This window comes from Biomphalaria glabrata, chromosome 10 (genome assembly GCF_947242115.1).
Source record: "Biomphalaria glabrata chromosome 10, xgBioGlab47.1, whole genome shotgun sequence".
NCBI classification, from domain to species: Eukaryota; Metazoa; Mollusca; class Gastropoda; family Planorbidae; genus Biomphalaria; species Biomphalaria glabrata.
In genome coordinates, this window is record NC_074720.1 from 30,877,984 (window position 1) to 30,898,476 (window position 20,493).

The 20,493-nt window shown below is 34.1% G+C and overlaps 1 protein-coding gene across 2 annotated transcripts; it reads left to right on the forward strand.

Annotated features, from left to right (window-relative positions):
- Positions 1 to 265: 265 nt before the first annotated feature.
- Positions 266 to 13,130, forward strand: LOC106054454 (cryptochrome-1-like). 2 transcript variants are annotated; one of them, XM_056044235.1, is made up of 12 exons: positions 280 to 414; positions 3,382 to 3,511; positions 4,066 to 4,294; positions 6,180 to 6,374; positions 7,872 to 7,990; positions 9,256 to 9,410; positions 9,511 to 9,654; positions 9,995 to 10,159; positions 10,341 to 10,481; positions 11,158 to 11,309; positions 12,456 to 12,655; positions 12,951 to 13,130. In XM_056044235.1, exons 3-12 carry the CDS (start codon positions 4,077 to 4,079, stop codon positions 13,040 to 13,042), a joined length of 1,581 nt encoding a protein of 526 aa, XP_055900210.1. In that variant the 5' UTR covers positions 280 to 414; positions 3,382 to 3,511; positions 4,066 to 4,076; the 3' UTR covers positions 13,043 to 13,130. The 2 variants fall into 2 exon arrangements, with proteins under 2 accessions (XP_055900211.1, XP_055900210.1); XM_056044236.1 differs by lacking the exon at positions 3,382 to 3,511 and having other exon boundaries at positions 266 to 414.
- The last annotated feature ends 7,363 nt before the right edge of the window (positions 13,131 to 20,493 follow it).

Genomic DNA, 20,493 nt, shown 5'->3' on the forward strand with positions numbered 1-20,493 from the left:
CTAATCTATAATTTTTTATAAAATAAGTAATAATTTTAGTTGTTTTGATTTGAGTGATCACACTTGTATTATTTAATATTATTTTTATATGCAAACTAATTTTACAGCATAAAGATATACAATAACTAAATCTAGACATGACTAATTTTTCTTTAAATAAAAATGTTAAAAGTTTCTGTAACTAGCCGTGGTTTGTTAGAAATCTGGTCAAAACCTACTGAAATTACAAAACTAGAAATATAAGCGTCTTGTAACAAAACAAAACAAAAAATCAACAAGTCTAGTTTAATATCTAGGTCTAACCATATATTTATTTATGACATTTATGTCTTATGGGTCAATAAATATTTATTTATGTCTATGGGTCTAACTCAATCCTGGACTCAATCTCTCTTATTATTATACTTATAGATAGTAAGTTTAAAGTTATAGATCTAGTGACTAAATTCTAAATACTTAAAATACTAGTCTAAATAAAGTAAAAATACTAAAATAGTCTAACCCTGTAGTCAAGTGTAGTCACTGTGACTGTAGTGTAGACACTGTAGTGTCGCTGTCCCACTAAACTAATAGATCTATTATAATTAAATAATATCTATCTAAATCTAGATCTATCATCTAGATCTAGAATCATAATGTCTAGATTCTAGATCATAGATGTCTAGATAATTATAAGTAGATCTAGTTATTCTAGTAAGTTGACTGAGACTGAGCCACTGTTACCTGTAAGTTACAGTGTAAGTCTGTATTTAATTTACCTATTAAATCTAGAGTCGATCTAGTCAATTTAGACTCAAGTCGAGTCAAGTGAAATCTAGTAAAAGTTTAAAGTCAATCTAGAATAATCTAAAGTTACAAACGTCTGTATTAACTAGAGTAGTTTATGCTATTCGGACACCTATATGCACACAGATATATATGTTAACATGCTAAATTCAATAGAATTAGTGAGATTGTTGTAACTATAAACACTTTTATTTTATTTAAAAAATAAAATTTTACCCTTCTTTGTCTTTGTTAATTTTAGTATCAAATATCTTTAAAGTGCGCCAAGAGAATTTAATGAAATTTGAAATATACACATTTCATAATATGATAAATTATTGTAGCAAACATCATTGTTGTAACTTTTATAGCAAAAAAGTTGTTAAGAAAAATTTAACAGATTGTCTTCAAAAGCAAATAAAAATGATCTCTGATATCTTATGTTAACAAAAAGTAATCACAATTAGTCCTGAAATCAAATACAATGTGCTAAAACTTTGATGGAAATGACCACCCTTAAAAAAAGGGTAAAATGTGCTGACACACTTTTCAGCCATTTTTTTGGGAGAAAAAAAAATTGGATCTAGGTCAGTTTATCGAAGTACCTACCTACAGGTTACGATAGCCATTCTTGCCTAACTGAATCCTCTATATTCTCTCTATATAAATCTAGATCTATCTAGTAGGTCTAGATCTAAGCATTTAACTTCATTCAATGTACCAAGCTCACTCCAAACATTTGCCCATTTATTCTCTATTAAAAAAAAACAACAACAAACGAACAAATATAATATAACATCATTTTTATTGATGTCCAAAACTGGCTGTCCGAAATAAATTTTGGTAAGAAAATCGTAATTTAATTCGGACACAGTATTAATTTTTTTTTGTATGGAATTAGAAAACTTGGCTTATGAATCAAATAAATTAGCTCCAAAAACAGAATAAATATTGCCGGGCTCATTAGTATAGAATAGACTTAGCCAATCAAAAAATATAGTCTTAACTCTAGGAAGAGGTAAAGTCATCCGGGTAACATAGGAAAAAACAACAACCTGACTAACAAATTTGAAATTCGTTATCTTACATATAAAGACAGCTAAATGGAAGGAAATTGGGTCAGAATCATTGGAAAATGGACAAGCACATTATACAGCCCGCTAGTTTTATAATACATATTAAAATAATTATTTAATGACCACAAAAAACAGCGAATGTCCAAATTCATGTAATGTCCGAATTAAATAAACTACTATATAATACAGTTAATTATTATTTATAATAAATCTGATTTGATAATTACTGCTCATTTAAAGTGCTCATTTAATTAGATCTAGAAATATCTAAGAAATCTAGCTAATATAGATCTAATAATTACTAGACCTATTAGATCTAGAATAGTAGATTATCTGATTATTCTGATCTAGATCTAGTATCTATTCTAGAGACACTAGAGTACTACATCACTACTACTAGAGTAAAACTGCCATATCAAACACCCCCTTTCGGACATCTCAACGTATTTTTATTAATGCATATTTATTTTGATGATTATTATAGAAATACCTTAGTACGATGGTGTGCAATCCTTTTTTATAAATATTTTTAAACACAATTAGTTTTGTATTCCATACAGGTGCAAGATCGTTTTTCCACTATGCGATAAAGTACAGTTTTTTAACCTCATACATATGAATGGGGGATGCTTCTGGAACTAAGGCTACTGTATAGTTATAGCCCCATGGTGCATACATATATTACACTTCCCTTGCTTTCCATTAAACCTATCCAGAGTTATAGGGGGTGTTCCATAAGGTTTACCATTTTAGAAAATACCACAACTGCAATACCGAACAAATTTTTTTTTTGAGTATTCATGTATTTTTATGCAATGTTTTCTTTAATAGTAAAGTAAAAGTTCCCCTTTCAGACCTTGTGGTCTAATGTCAGATGATGTAAAGGTCATCTGATTCTTTGGCCTACAGTTAATGAGGGTGTCATGTGGCCAGCACAACGACCAACCACCTTTACTTTTCCCCAACTTATGTCAGGTACCCATAAGCTGGGTGGACTCAGAGGTGCTCGAAGATCCTGAAATAAAAAATCCCAGTCTTCACCAGGATTTGAACCCTGGACCCTGGTTTGGTAGCCAAGCACCGCGCCTCGGTTTTTTTTTTTACTGTTTTCTGTACTATTTAAAGCAAAAATAAGCATAATCAGTAAATTTATAGTATCCAAATGAGAACAAAACACCCAAGCAATTTATAAATATGTGTTTATTAAACATTTTGACCAAAAACAAACAAATTAAAAAAATATTTTGCAGAATTACTTCCCTTTCCCCCCAAAATAATTTTTTATATTAAGTACATGCTCTCCCCTGCCATTTCTAAATCTATTCATAGCATTCATGTTTACTAGGCGTTTGATATCATAGTCAGGGAAAATAATTGTCTGATGAAGTTTAAATTTCGTCATACCTGCCCCACCACTCTTTGACATCATATTTTATTTTAATTATGGATGTTGAAACTTGGCAACAGATCTAATTTTATAGACCAATGGTGAATGGATGACAAGTTTATAGATCTAGATGTTTTAATTTTTTTTTTCTAGGTCTAGCCAATACGGAGCTGCAACAATTTAATTGCGAAAAATCTGCACGATTTGGCTTAATTTGTTTGATATGTCAGCTTTACTCTCTCTCTCTCTATATATATATATACTGATCTACATTAGTCATTAGGTAGGTGACTAGCCTCTACTTAGTAACTTAAATTAGTACTGGTACTACTATTAACTACTTTTATCAAGATCTAGTACTAAATCTACTAGATTAGATTAGATCTAGGTTTCTAGGGTTAGGAGTAGCCCTCTAACTCTAGGCTGTCTAGATTTAAATCTAGGTGTAGATCTAGACAAGTAGCCTATGTAGGTCTAATTATAGTCAAGTTACTAGTCATAACTAGTGTAAGGTTTATTGTTACTGGATATTAATTTTTTATTACTGTGCTAAAACATCAGCTGTAGGTGTAGGCCTATCTCACTAATAAAATCCAGTATTTTCCTAAAGTCATATAATGATATATATATATATATATATATAAACATGCAAGAATGCTATTTCAAAGGCATATTACAGTTACATAAAAACTATTTTTTTTTTCCCATTACACTGAAAGTCAAATAGTAGTGGAGAATTATGTATATATTGACAAAATATATATTATTGTAGTTTTAGGTAAACTCTATTTGCCAATTGCATAACTGACATGCTTATTTTGTAAACTATTTTCTCAGTTCCCTAAACAATGAGCAAGTACAAAGTAATCCATTGGTTTCGTAAAGGTTTGAGGCTACACGACAACCCTGCTTTCTTGAAAGCTATTGAAGAATCCACTGAGATATATCCAGTTTTTGTTCTGGACCCATGGTTTGTTACCTCGTCTTCTATAGGAATCAACAGGTGGCGCTTCCTTCTACAGTCTCTCGTTAATTTAGACAGCAATTTGAAGATGCTGAATCTCAGGTGAAAAGATAGCTTTAGACTATTTACATTACATTCTCTGCCACCTCCCTGACCCCTTGTACTTTCATTTTTTGTACTCACCATTGTAAAGAACACCATAGTGAGGCATAGTGTGTGTATGGGTGGCCCCCAAAGGTCAAGTAATATTCTGGGTTGCTGAAGGGGTATTATGTATTTTTGGCTTCCTTCTGGTCAATAGGCTTGGTTTGGGTGGCTGTAACACCACACTATTCAGGGTACGATTTTATATAGTGGCTGGTTATACACTAGGTAAGAATCTTAAATTATTGACACTACAAACTATGGTAAAGGGGTTGCAGTAATGTATTAAAACACTCAATGAAGGAGTAACACTATACATAATATTAATAATAAGTTTAATTCAAAATATACATTTACTGTCTATTAGGCAGTCATGTTTAAATTCATCTGAATAAAATGTTACAATGTTAAAGCCAATGTAAACCAGGCTCATGAAATTATTGTACTGTTATAACAATTAAAATGGGCTATACTTAAAGTACTTATTGTAGCATAAGCAAATTATAAGGGATAATACTATAGATGACTAATTATAACAGTAATATACAAAATACTCATCATCAATATAAAGAGAAAATAACCCCCACACCTCCATGAACACTGAGGTCTGTCATTAATTCTTAAACTTACACTGCAAAAAATACATGCAGAAAAAATGGCATTGCAGGAGAGCACTAATAGTATAATGAAAAGTCCCTGGATAATATGTTTTCTAAGATACAGCGACATCAATAGGACTTGTGAAATGATTGTTGATCGAAGTATCTGTCTTAAAACACTTTTAAAACTGCATCACACATTACCTCCCCTGAACTCCCATGCTAAATTCTCCTCATAAATCTCAACAATAAACAAAACTCTTAAACTAACCCACTCCCGCTCCTCACAACCATCATCATAGTCCATCAAGATATATATACATCTCATACTTGCCTCACAAATAGTAGAGTGTAATTGAACATTTTGAAAGTTCCAGCACATGTTCAAATGTGAGGTGTGAGTCATGCAATTTACATTTACAATTTACAAATATTCATTCTAAAAAAAGATTATATTGTAAACTATTGATAAATGCACAGTTTATCTTTGTTTACACAAAATTTTTTAATTTTTTAAAAATTTTCATTATTTCTTAAATTTACATGCAGAAAAAATGGCATTGCAGGAGAGCACTAATAGTATTTGAAAAGAATAATATGTTTTTTAAGATACAACGACATCAATAGGACTTGTGAAATGATTGTTGATCGAAGTATCTGTCTTAAAACACTTTTAAAACTGCATCACACATTACCTCCCCTGAACTCCCATGCTAAATTCTCCTCATAAATCTCAACAATAAACAAAACTCTTAAACTAACCCACTCCCGCTCCTCACAACCATCATCATAGTCCATCAAGATATATATACATCTCATACTTGCCTCACAAATAGTAGAGTGTAATTGAACATTTTGAAAGTTCCAGCACATGTTCAAATGTGAGGAGTGAGTCATGCAATTTACATTTACAATTTACAAATATTCATTCTAAAAAAAAATTATATTGTAAACTATTGATAAATGCACAGTTTATCTTTGTTTACACAAAATTTTTTAATTTTTTAAAAATTTTCATTAATTCTTAAATTTACATGCAGAAAAAATGGCATTGCAGGAGAGCACTAATAGTATTTGAAAAGAATAATATGTTTTTTAAGATACAACGACATCAATAGGACTTGTGAAGTGACTGATGATCGTAGTATCTGTCTTAAAACACTTTTAAAACTGCATTTCTGTTGTTGGAAAAGCAAACAAAAAATTGTGTTACTTGAACACTTCTCTTAAACACTCATCATCAGGCTTTTTGTGGTGAAAGGAAAGCCAGAGATTGAGATCAAGAGACTGTGCCAAGAATGGAAAATAAACAGATTAACATTTGAGGTTGACACAGAGCCATATGCTGTTCAAAGAGACAAAATAGTTGAGGAGATTGTTCAGGCCATGGGAGTGGAGGTTATTAAATGTGTTTCACATACATTGTATGATGTGCACAGGTAAGTTAACATTCAATTCAGTAAAGTACACAAACATAATCCTAGCTTAAAATATTGTTCTCATGACCTCATTTTAATCAAATGCGTTAATGATTCTACTTTGATATTATAACTGTCATTATCCAATTTTGACATAATGATCAGATCCAGTCAGATTATTGGCTATCATATTTTTTAAAATAATTATATTACTTTGGCCTTTCATGTTAGGTTCTCATGGCCCCATATTGGCTTTAGATTTTTAATGACAAGTTGCCTAATAGTTCTTCTTCTTCTTTCTCATTGTTATGTTGGAGCGTTCAGATGACTAGACCAATATATGAGATGAACTGCGCAGTGGTTTCCAAATCAGGGAGCTCTCCATATAGTTTTCTTTCTATTGGGGCCTAATAGTTGCTACTTGAGAATTTCTCTTGAAACCTTTGTTAGTATAAGAATTGTTTGTGAAAGACCCTAACACTTGCTTAGCACAAACTTTTACGTGACTAGTAATATTCAGACAAACTATTGTTTTTTTGTTAGGCTATGATGACCCTCTTTGATGATAAGAATTGATTCTGTAAGATCCTAACCCTAATAATAGCTTTTTGGATTAATCTTTTTTTTTTTGTTAACATCATCTGTCCCTTAGCTTTCAGTTCCTATAATCAAAACCCTCCATTTTTCGTACTTAGCAGTTGATCGTAGCAAATTATCAAGAAAGACCTGTCCATTCTTTCACCTTGCCCAGCCAGCTTTTCTTTGGACGATCCTTTCTTCATGCTCTCTCCACTGAACCTCGGAGAATGACTTTTCAAAGTGAGTCATGTCTTAGAATATGACATAACCAGCTCTGCTTTTCTCATCACAGTATTCAGGAGTTCCTCCTTTTTGCCAAACAGATTGTTGACTTGTAAAAGTACAAACTCGTTTGTTTTCATTTCCTAGTATTTTATACTCTAGCAGTTTCCTGTATCATTAACTCTTTCTCTCCATAGTTATTTACCAGATTCTGGTGGAATCAACGCTGGTATCATCAGTTAGGAGAGAAAGAGTTAACTCTCAAAGGCTTGAATTATTCATTCAGCCTAAGTGTTCAGTGCTCAACTCCACCACTATCTTCTTACTCCCTTTAATCAAACTGGTATAAAAATAAAAATGAGAAAACTTGAGCCCGCAAAAATCTAATTTAGGATATCAGTATTCAGTAAGTGTTGATGTAAATGACAAAACTTGAGCTCACAAAAATCTAATTTAGGATATCAGTATTCAGTAAGTGTTGATGTAAATGACAAAACTTGAGCTCACAAAAATCTAATTTAGGATATCAGTATTCAGTAAGTGTTGATGTAAATGACAAAACTTGAGCTCACAAAAATCTAATTTAGGATATCAGTATTCAGTAAGTGTTGATGTAAATGACAAAACTTGAGCTCACAAAAATCTAATTTAGGATATCAGTATTCAGTAAGTGTTGATATGTTGATAGAAATAAAAGAATTATTGTTCTATTTATAGAACTGTTCAAACCAATGGAGGTAAGGCTCCAATTAGTTACCAAGGATTTCAAGCAGTTTTGTCTAAGCTGGGACCACCTGCTCCAGCTTTGCCTGCACCCACTGTTGCGGATCTGTCAGGCTAGTACTTTAATTCTTGTTAATTTAGTTACGTCTTGATAATTTTAGAGAAAAAAAAAATGCCAACTTGATTAAATGAAGAGTCTGGACTGCTGTGAAAATTAAATTGGTTTATCCACACTTTTTATAAATATTTCAGAAGTTTACTTGAAACATATTTCTCTGTAGGGAGTGATTATTGTAAAGTTTTCTTCATCTGTATATGGTGCAATAAACAAAAGCTTTTTTTTTTTTTTTTATAGTATACTAGTTATAAATTTTAAAAATGTCATCTTTACTATTTTTGTTCATTAGATTTCTTTTTTAATGAACCCAAATTTAAAAAAAACAATTTAGTCTATATAATGGGTGCTAAAATTTGTGTATCCTTTCACTAAATTATTGTTTAGTTTTTATGTTCCTCCACATGTATAGCAGTAACAGAGTTATCCATCTCCTGTCTCTATTAAAGTTCATTGGTAAACATGCAACTTTATTTTAATGCAGATCTGCTTCATTTCATTTTTTTTTTTCAATTTTTTTTTTGGTTAACTCCTAGATGATTATTATTATTATCTTCTTTCGCTTTATACACTGGCTAGTAATATTTTAAAGCTTCTATCAACTCACTCTGTCTGTCTGGTAAAAGGTTTGTACACATTATTTCTCTCATACCCAATCTCGGATCAAGCTAAAATTTAGCACTATTATTTCTTTTACCCGACAACACAAGAATCAATAAAAAAAAATTAACCATTAGTTAATTAACTATTGGTAATAAATTATTTTGTTAGTTTTCTCAAACTAGGGAAAGAAATTGTTCTTGACTAAAGTGGTGGTATAAGCTGAATTAGTCCCCTTTACAGGTTAGACATCTGAGTCTCAGTGAACACATGAAAAATAGGACCAGACATAGAAACAATTGATAACTATACAATAACTATAGCATTTTTAAGCTACCTAACCAGGTCCATATGCTAGGACAAATTTGTACAAATGCTCCTTCTTTCCTAGTGCTATTAGAGCATGGAATGGGTTGCCTGAGCCAGCCAGGAAAAACAATGACTTTGCAGAATTTAACTCATTGGTTAACATGCATGACGTGTAGGACATAATCATCTTCTTTTTTGAACTTCTGTATTTTATAGAATAAGGTACCTAGTACCTAGAACTTTTTTTATTTCATTGTTTCACAGACTGCTTTCTATCAAATAAACTTCTTTAGAAATCTTGACTGGAAATATGTATTGCACTGATTTTCAAGTGAAATACTCTTTCATGCACAGGATGTAAAACTCCAATAAGTCCAACCCATGAGAAAGATTATGGTGTGCCAACACTATCAGATTTAAAAAAGTCAGAGACAGACTGTGGCCCACTGTTATATCCAGGAGGTGAAACAGAAGCATTAGATAGAATGGAAAGACATATTAAAAAAATTGTGAGATTCATAGAGATAGAATATAACTATTTGAGAACTTCGCAATTTTCTATATTTTATTTTGACTTGGAAATATATATTTTGCTTTATTTGATTTCAGAATTGGATTTGCACATTTGAGAAACCTAATACATCTCCTAATTCCATTATACCTAGTACAACTGTACTGAGTCCCTATTTAAAGTTTGGCTGCCTGTCAGCTAGATTATTTTATCACAAATTAGCAGAAGTGTACAGTGGTAAGGTAAGTCATTTTTCTTTTAATATCAGCTTAAAAATATTTGATTCTGATTTTTATTTTCATTTTTAAACATCTTTTTTTTTTCTTTTTTTTTGATGAGTTAGCTATATATGTAATAAGGTATATATATTTTTTTTACATTATTGAATTAATAAAAGTTTTCTTTTTTGTATTAAAATATAGTTAAGCTTGTTAGAATTTTTAAATGTAAAATTAGATATATAGTTGGTAGAATCTTTGTTATTTTCTCCTATGATCTATATGCAAGTAGTATTAACTAATTTGATTTATTTTTTTCATCTTTGAGTTAAATTTTAAAAATGTCTTTTGTTTATCTGTTTAGAAACATTCACAACCCCCGGTGTCACTTCATGGACAGATGTTGTGGAGGGAGTTCTTTTACACTGTGGGTGCAGTCACAAAAAACTTTGATCGCATGCAGGGCAATTCTGTGTGTAAACAGATTCCATGGGGCTCTAATAAGGAGCATCTGTCAGCATGGACTCATGTATGTTTTAAAAGTGTACATAGTTTACTGTCTTTTTATAGTAATACCAAATGTAATAGAATTTAAACCACCTTGTTTGAAAACATCCTGAATGTGAATGGATTTATGGATAGAAATTATTCTAAGAACTTGTAAGTTGTCAAGAAATTTATTTCAAGAATGAGTTTTTGTTTTATTTAAGGCCAAGACTGGGTACCCTTTTATTGATGCCATCATGACACAGCTAAGGCTGGAAGGCTGGATCCATCATTTAGCTAGGCATGCTGTGGCCTGCTTCTTGACCAGAGGAGATTTGTGGATCAGTTGGGAGGAAGGACAAAAGGTGATTAAATTCTAGTGTCACAAATGTCATACATTTTTAGAAGTGAGATGTTGCACATAACTTCACCAGGACGGTTTAATCTTTACAATTTTTAATAAACTCTATACAATGTTTCTGATTGGATTTGTGCACATTTGTTTACAGTGGTTAGCATCAGAAATAATAAGTTAGAATAATGTCCTTATCTTGAATAATTGATTTTTTTTTTCTGTATGGTACTTAAGATTTAAGAGCTTTTTGATTGCTAACTATTAGGATTACATCACCTTGCATTAAAGAAAATATATTATCATCTGCCCTTTTCGTTTTAATATGGTGGAGTTTCTGTTATTTCAATATTGATATTTTGATTACTTTGATCCTATAGTCATTTTTTTTTTCTCTATTTTTAAATATTGTTATCTCTGCTTCTGTTATTTACCCAAGTTCTGCTAATCAAAATTTCAAAACTGTTTTTTCAAGACATGCTTTTAAGTTAGTGTTATTTAACAATCAGAACAATCTACCTAACTGACAGAGGTGTCATAACCTTTGAATCTTTTAAGTTCAACAAACTTTATCAAAGACATGCCCTTTTTATTTTCTTTAAGAAATTACATATCATTTAGTATTATTACTACAAGAAAGTACATATCATTTAGTATTATCATTACAATAAATCTGAATCCTCCATAAGGTATTTGAAGAGCTCCTGTTGGATGCTGACTGGAGTCTGAATGCAGGAAACTGGATGTGGCTGTCAGCCTCTTCTTTCTTCTACCAGTATTTCAGGGTTTACAGCCCTATAGCTTTTGGAAAGAAAACTGATCCCAATGGGGATTACATTAAGTAAGTTTTTTAGATTTCGGTTTTGTGGTTAATTAACACTAATGATGAGAGTGATTTTAAATAGAGGTGACATTACAGAAAATAATAAGGAAAGAAACTAGGTGTGGCACAGGGTCTATCTAATAGATTGCTTTGGCTGCCTGGTCGTGTTGTATGCGCACTGGACTGGGTTCGGATGGTCTCAATGGTGGAAGGTTCATACGCTGCCATCCCCTGTCATCCAGCAGGATGAAATTATCTTCAAATCTGAAGGAACTTCCAAAACATGTCAAACATTTTTAAACATAAAAAGCATTTCTAGAATGTTTTATGGGGCAAAAAGGTCATGTACAGTACCCTTCACATACTTTACCATCTACTTTTCCCAACTAAAGTCAGGTACCCATAAGAATTGGATGCACTCATGGATATCCTTAAAATCACATAATTGAGAGAGACGATAACATTCTTTTAAAACCTTTTTTGTTACGTGTTGTATAGGTGTAAGGGGGGCAGTGGCTAAGTGGTTAAGCACTTGACTGCTGAACCTCGAGTCCTGGGTTCTAATCTGGGTGAAGAGTGGGATTTTGAATTCCAGGATTTTTAGGGTGTCACTGAGTCCACCCAATTGTAATGGGTACCTGACTTAAGTTGGGAAAATTAAAGATGGTTGGTCATTGTGTTGGCCACATAACACCCTGTTAACTATTGGTCAAAGAAAAAGATGACCTTAACATCATCTGCTCTATAGATTGCAAGGTCTGAAAAAGGAAACTTTACTTGTATAGGTGTGATTCACAGACAAAATTTGAAAAATTCTCTAGGTTTTTACTTGAGATTAAACTATACAAAATTTGTAGAAAAATGAAAGGACAACTATGACAACATTGTTTAAATATTTGATTTGCCATTGTCTTCATATAGATTGTGTTTTTTGCGTACCATTGGTGTGTTTTTTGCGTACAATTGGTCTGTTGACTTTAAATGAACCTCAGATTTAAATAATGATTCTACTCCATGACATACATTTCATTCTATAGTCAGAAATTACTTGAGACAGTTAATGCACTGAACCTTAACATTATTTCTTTTATTCTGTTGAAACAAAAGTAACTTATCCATAATTAACAGACATTAACAGTATACAATTCATATATCTGTTTTCAGAAAATACCTTCCAGTGCTAAAGAAATACCCTGCCAAGTATATCTATGAGCCCTGGAAGGCTCCTCTAAGTATGCAGCAGACAGCTGGCTGTGTGATAGGAAAAGATTACCCAAAGCCCATAGTCGATCATGATACAGTTAGAAAGGAAAACATCAAGAAAATGACTGAAGCTTATGCACTTGATAAGCAAACAAAAGAAGGTTGGCATTTTTATACTTTTTTTTTAGTCTTCCTTTCAATAATTTCAATTATTTCTATGAAAATCAAAAAGAAACTTTATTAATATGATGATTGCCACAGTCATTAAATAATTGTCTTTGCAGTTCATAATTTTCACAAAATCATCATCATTTTCAGAGGAAACATGATTTTCACTTTTAGGTGGATAAAAAAATTTAAGTTACCCTGCAGGATACTGCCTTAAATTAAACCAAAATGATTACGGCTGTTGCTGAATTGAACTGTTATTAATCTAAAACTAATGTTTCTTTGCAGAAACAAAAAGTCCTTCCAAGAAACGGCCATCAGATTCAAGACCCAAATCAAGCTCTCCAGTGAAAAAAAAAGCTAGACTGAGCTCCAAGTAAGATTACCCAGAACTTGTTGAAAGCAGATATTAGTTGTACATATGTATAGTAGTAGTGTAGTGCAATACAAATGTAAAAATATTCTTTATTCCTTGTCTTGTGGTTGTTTTTATTTAATTGTATTACTTTTGGTCTCTAAAGGATTCAAAGAATATCTAGAGCTGATCCCTAAATTTTAAATAGATTTCGTTTTTTGTTTCCTGTTTTTTGTTTCCTTCAGTTAACTTTCTGTGCCATAAAATTCAATTTTTGTTTTATTTAACAATCTGTCATAAATCTTTTTTGTTGTTTTTTAAATAATGGTGCATAAGAAAGATATTAAATTTTCATACCAGTATTAAGTTAAAATATAAATTAAAATGTATTTAGATAACCAGTTTAGATATTTTAATTGGAATTTGAAAGGTACAAAAACATTTTGAGAACTCATAATCATCATTTTTTTTTTAGAAACTGTATGTTTGAATGCTAATGGCTAAATTAACACTAAGATTAAGACTAAGACTTAGGTCCTCCCGCGCCGTTCGGAGCATTGGGCGGCAAGCTGTCTCATAAAGATCTGTCACTGGCAATGTCTGAAGCCTCCTCCCATCTGGTGTCCACTGTTCTGAGGTCCTCCATGAAGGTGTGTCACCAAGTAATACGACGACGTCCCTGTTTGCGCTTTCCTCGTTTTGGCTTCCATGTTATCGCGACTCTTGGTGTGCGTAATTCATGTTGACGTAGAACATGTCCGGCAAACCTCATGCGACGCTCAGTCACAACCTCACTAAGTGTTCGACTGCCAGTTCGGCATAGGATTTCCTTGTTTGAGACCCGATCTGTGTAACTGACTCCCAAAATCCGTCTCAGCCATCTCTGTTGAGCCACATTTAGTCTTTTCTCAATTTTGACAGATGACTTCCACGTCTCACATACATATGTAGCAGTTGGAATGACGATTGTGTTGAGAAGGTGTATTTTTGTCTCGAGTCCAATGGCTTGGCTAGTCCAAATAGGCTGCAGCCTTTGGAAAATGCTCCCTGCCTTTCCTATTCGGCACGCTACATCATGGTAAGCATCTCCATCATTTGTTATGATGCTGCCAAGGTACGTGAACTTGACTCGCCAAGTCTGAGGGGACACCCTTTGCCGTATATCCCACTCGCATAATTTTAGTCTTGTCCAAGTTTATGCGGAGGCCAATTTTGGGTGCCTCTCTGTCTAGGCTCTCCGTCATTTCTTGAATGCATTTATTTGTAGCCCCGAGTAGTGCAACATCATCAGCAAAGTCCAAGTCCGTCAATAGGAGTTGTTCATGCCATTGAATACCAAAGGCAGTCTGGCTCATTGCTCTCCTCATCATGTAGTCGATGGCTAGGAGGAAAAGGAAGGGAGATAAGATGCATCCCTGTCTCACACCTGTCTCGATTGTAAAAAACTCTGTTGTTCCCTCTTCTGTTTTAATGCAGCAACTATACTGACTGTAAAGGTGTCGTAGGATCTGGAAGAATTTTTCTGGAATACCGTATTCTCTAACTATTTTCCATAGTGATTCTCGGTGGACACTATCAAACGCTTTTTTGAAGTCCACGAAACTGATCGTTAGCCGTTGTTGGTACTCAAGACTTTGTTCTATGATGTTTTGTAGAACGAAAATCTGCTCTGTACATGATCTGCCTCTTCGGAATCCTGCTTGTTCTTCTCTGAGCCTTTCAGCTACAGACTGTTGAAGCCGTCTCAACAAAACAGTGCTGAAAACTTTGCCCGGGACAGAGAGGAGAGTAATGCCCCTCCAGTTGTTGCAGTCTGCCAAGTTGCCCTTTTTTGGAAGCTTTACAATCACTCCCTTTTGCCAGTCCTCTGGGACTTTTGAAGTTCGCCAACAGAGATTTAAGAGATCAGTCATTCTGTTAACAATGCACTGTCCCCCATATTTTAGCATTTCTGCTGATATCATGTCTAGCCCTGGTGCTTTGTTATTCTTTAGCACTGCAATGACCATGGTAACCTCCTCAGCAGTTATTGGGTCTGTCTTGACCTTGAGATCATTGTCTGGAGAGGGGTCCTTAAATATGTAAGTTAGGTCTGGCGACAGTTGGTTAAGGGTCTCTTTAAAGTGCTCTACCCATCTTGCATCCTGTTCTTCTTTTGTTAACAAAGTTTTGCCTTGCTTGTCTTTTATCGGTGCCCCATGTCCACTCTTTGCTCCAGTGAGATCTCAGACAATACGATAGAGGGTTTTTGTGTCATTTCTGCTTGCAGCTGCTTGTGCCTCTTGTCCCTTCTGCTCAATCCAGTCCCGTTTATCTCGCCGACAGCTTCTCTTTACTTTCAGATCTGCTTCCCTATAGGCTTCTTCCGCTAGGCTGCGACCCTGTGTTTCGTTTTTCTGATCTCGTTTACGTTTGGCCTCTTTCCTCTCATCTATCAATTCCATGTTCTGTCTTGTATCCTCTGTTCCTTGTATGAGCCTCACTTTTTCCGATAACTTCTTCCGCGCACTCAATAGTGGTATCTTTGAAGTTGGCCCACTCTTCTTCAAGGGTCAATATATCTGCAAGAGCCTCAAAGCGGTTCGTTAGTTTCAATTGGAACTGCTGCAGTATTGCCGTCTTTAAGCTTCTCTACATTAAATGGGCGGGGTCGTGTGGCTCGTTTTGGTTGGCGTTTCAATCGGAGCTTACATTTGCCACTGACAAGGTAGTGGTCTGAGACGATATCCGCTCCTCTGCGGGTCCGCACGTCTAACAGAGATGACCTCCATCGTTTGGAGATGCAAATGTAATCTATCTCGTTGAAGGTTTCTCCATTAAATGATCGCCATGTTTTTTTGTGTATTTGTTTGTGCTTAAAATATGTGTTTCCAATTGAAAGGCTGTTGGATGCGCAGAGAGAAATCAAGCGCTCGCCATTATCACTGATGTTTTCTGCAGAGCCATATGGTCCCATTACATATTCAAAGCCAGTTTGGTTGGGATTGATTTTGGCGTTAAATTCTCCCATCAGTAGAATTAGGTCGGGATTAGGTGTTTCATCAAGAGTGGTTTGTAGTTGATTATAGAAATTATCTTTGATGGTATCTTCTGCATCCTCTGTAGGGGCATATGCTTGGATGGTAGCAACTTTGATTTGCTTTGTTTGGAGTCGAGCTGTAATGATGCGGTCACTGACCGGCTTCCAAGCAATTAGCGCTGAAGCTGCTATTTTAGACATGATGATTCCTACACCACCAATGTGCTCCTTATCATGTCCTGAATATATTATTGTCTTGCCATCATTGATTATTTGTCCACTTGATGTCCACCGCATCTCGCAGATCCCAAGGATGTCAAGCCGGTAAGAGTCAAACTCTCTTAAAAGTTGGGCCAGTTTACCGCATTGATTCAGGGTTCTTACATTCCACGTGCCTATAAGAGTCGGTTTTCTTGCATTGAAAGGCTTGCCATGTATCGGGTATTGGACTTCCAGTTGGCTTTGATCCAACACCGTCATCAGGGTTTGGCCGCCCTCATTTCCATAAATAGAAAAAATACACTGAACACTAATACATTGTAAAATATTGAATAATTTAATATCAAAAAGTTTAGCTGTGCACACTAAATACTTTACAAATAAAACCGCAATATCATCAAACAATAACTTCAGTGATAGTGTTGAAATAAAGCATGGTATATGCATCTGACTCTCCAGTGTTGAAATAAAGCATGGTATATGCAACTGACTCTCCAGTGTTGAAATAAAGCATGGTATATGCAACTGACTCTGCAGTGTTGAAATAAAGCATGGTATATGCAACTGACTCTCCACTGACTAGAATCCAGACTCACCCTATTAATACTTTTAGGTCTAAGTTTAGTTCTTGAATAATCCAGATTCTTCAAAGTTTGGAAACTTTTTCTTATCTCATCCTGTGATCCCATCTGGAGCATAGGCCACCAACCTTCTTCCTCCAGGTGTCTTAGGTTCTGGGTGAGTTTCTCCAACTGTCCTCTTTGGTACCTTCAGGTGTTTTCAATAGTTCATAATAATACATAATAGGTAGAGAGAGTTTCTGCATCTAACCTAAGTATCATATCATATAAAAAATTAATTGAAATAGAAGGCATCTGCCAACAGGGAAGATAGATGTAATGCTGACAGGGGAGGTAATTGTTAATACAATTTTTGATACTACTGGTACTGGACTAGTTTAGGAGACTTGTAAAATATATTTATGAATTATAGAATTGAAAAAAAAAATGTAAGTATTAACAGTGATAAAATACACAAAAGGGAACAAGTCATGATGACCAAGAGCTTATATTGACAACTATATCGACCATCTAAATCAGCGGTTCTCAACCTTTTAAGCTCGGCAACCCTTTTTTTTTAAATTCCCCACTCTGCCAGGACCCCCACCCACACTGCAATAGAAGAATAGACAAAAACAGTCCATATTTTTTATGGTCTTAGGCGACCCCTGGCAAATCGTCAATCAACCCTCAAGGGGGTTGTGACCCACAGGTTGAGAACCCCTGATGTAAATGAAGCTCAGGTTTACACTTTAGAATAAATTTTAAAACATTTATTGTTCTGAAAAATACAAAGCATTTAATTTTAACTTCACATTTGTGTACTAAATTGAAATTTCCTACATAAGTGCTTTTCCTCTTAACCGAGGGGTTCCAGGTTCAAATCTCGGTGAAGACAAGGATTTTGAAATACATTTACAGGATTTTTAGGACATCCGAAAGACCACCTAATTCTAATGGGTACCTGACAATTAGTGTAGGGAAAGTAAAGGTTGGTTATTGTGCAAGCCACATGACAACCTGATTAACCATAAGCAATAGAAACATCCTCTGCCCTATAGATCACAAGGTCTGAAAGGATACTTTACACTTTCCTTTTTTACATTCTACAAGCATTAATTACATGAATCTACATCCGCACTTTGTCTGATTTTTTAAGGTGTTATACTCTCAATAGTGATAGAATAAAATAATACTTACAAATGTTGGGCTCCTTCACTTATAGAATGTCTATGGTTTATCTTGTAGATAGTGTGATTGGTGTCATCCAACTTGTCACAGCCTCGTTTGAGACTCATAGTGACATGTTATGACTTTTAGTGAACTAATAAAAACATGTCTTGTTCATGAGGAAAAAGCTCTCAGTTGCAGTTTTGTCCTCCGAGAGGAAGGACATACTTTTCTAATATAGGCATTTGTATTGAGCACTATATATTACTATCAGTTCATTCAGAATATGAAGATTTAATTTTATTCTAGAAGTTATTATTTAATTGGGTACCATGCATTTTCCTATAGTGGATGGCTGGATTACCTGTCAAGTTATTCATTTTAATCAATAAATTCATTGTCTGCTTAGTGCATTGTAATACTTGTGATATTTAGTTACGGCTCAAGCTCTACACAAGAACCCAAGGTACGGTAGCATCAAGAGGAAATAATATTGGTGCTACACAGCTTTTCCCTCCTCTTCATGCAGCTGATGTGCCCAAAGAAACAGCACAAACCAATACATTCAGTGATCAGCAGCATTGCAGGTTTTAAAGAGTTCTGGAATAAGAGGCTTTCTTTTGGTCTGGAAGTCTGAGAAGCAATGACCTTCCAAAGTAAACAAAAAGAAGATGGAATGGGAAAAAGTAAAAAAAAAATGTATTCCCCTCATTCTGATATGTATTAAGAACACTTGGCACTAAGAAGTCCTGAAAAAAGGGGGGGGGGGGTCTTACGTTTCTGATATTTTTTCAGAAATGACTATGTATTCTGTCTATTGAGGAAAGGTAGCCATCATGAAGAGGGTTCTAGGTGGTGGAGAAGGGAGGGAAAAGTGTGGAGCATTTCTAGAGGTGATCAGGGGACTAATAATGTACAGCTGCTAGCTGGGTCTCTTCATTAGTGCTTGGAAAATGAATTTCTTCCATCAATGAGATTTTCATCCGTGAATGTCAATCCTGAGGAAACTTGTGTGGCCAATGCTGTGTCTTAGGTCCATCCTTCCAACCTATACTAATGGGAGTTAATGGGGGGGGGGGGGGGGTAATAAAGTGAAATAACTTTGGTGAACTAAGTCCAAGAAATCGCTATCAGGGGAGTTGGGAAGGGTCATACTTTCAAGTAAATAAAATGAGGCGACAATGATAATTTTAGAAAGGGGAAATTGAATATAATTGTAAATAAATGATTGTATGCAAGCTCTAAGACAATCTGTCACATTGTAATCATGTTATATACAAAAAAACAGTGATTCTAAGGAATTCTCACTAATAACAATATGCAGAAATATAAAATAAAAATAATTTATTATTCTATACATTGTTTGATTAAATTCATTATGTACACAATTAATTTCAAAAAAAAAAAAAAAAAAGAAACTCGTATGTATTTTTATATGAGGACAATTAAATTTTTAGTGTTTCTAATACTATCTGTTTTTGACAAATATCTTAAAAGGATTCCTATTTCCACTATTATCTTTTATACCATAATACTGTAAATTTTGTTCATTATGTAGTTGGATTTCTCGTATGTACCATACTTGCTGGTCTGGAGGCAAACCAAACTGAAATAATAAATAAAAAAATTGTAACAACACAACATTAGATCTCTGAAAATATTGGAAAGGCATGTTTGTGCTAGTGATATGAAATAACTTTGGGCCTCCTGATGTTTCAAAATTTTAACCCAAAGTTATTAAGTCCCTATCCTATTCTTCAGTTAGAAGTAGTAGCAGCCATGAAATCTCTGAAAAAAGGAAATTCTGCTTAACAAAACAGGCTGTGAAGAAAACAAGATTGATGCATTCTTTAATATTTGCAACAATATTTGCTGATCAAGAGAATGGCCCAAGCCCTAAACCCAATCACTCATCACCCTGTCCAAAAAAAAAAAGTTAAAAGCCACCCTATTAAAAATTATCTTAAAGCGCTAGCAGACTAAATTATACCAGAGGAACAGGAGGGTTTTAGACAGGGTCGCAGCACAACAGAACAAATTCTAAACCTCAGGATACTCTGTGAGAACTACCTCCAATACCAACAGAATCTCTTTCATGTCTTTCTTGATATCAAGAAGGCTTTTGACAATGTGGTTATTGATATCAAGAAGGCTTTCGGCAATGTGTTTATTGATATCAAGAAGGCTTTTGACAATGTGTTTACTGATATCAAGAAGGTTCTCAACAATCTGTTTATTGATATCAGGAAGGCTTTCGACAGGGTCTGGCATGGAACAAATCAGCATTAATACAAACCAGAATGTACAAGGAAATTAAATATAAACCTACCACATTTTCTAAATCTTTCTTTAAATTCATTATTCTTGTAAGTGTTCCACAGTCAGCCTTAAATCAAAGAAAAATTACATTGAAATATTGAGAAAAGAATTTATTCATGATAAAAGTTTTGTCCTGTGCGAGTTCTTTTCAATTGTGTATTTATCTATTGATAGAGCAAAACTAACTCT

Coding starts and splice junctions, on each gene's coding strand:
- LOC106054454 (XM_056044236.1), top strand. CDS start 4,077: ATGAGCAAGTACAAAGTAATCCATTGGTTTCGTAAAGGTTTGAGGCTA. Junction 7,991..9,255: donor CACTGTTGCGGATCTGTCAG/GCTAGTACTTTA, acceptor TTTCATGCACAG/GATGTAAAACTCCAATAAGT. Junction 9,411..9,510: donor AAAGACATATTAAAAAAATT/GTGAGATTCATA, acceptor ATTTGATTTCAG/AATTGGATTTGCACATTTGA.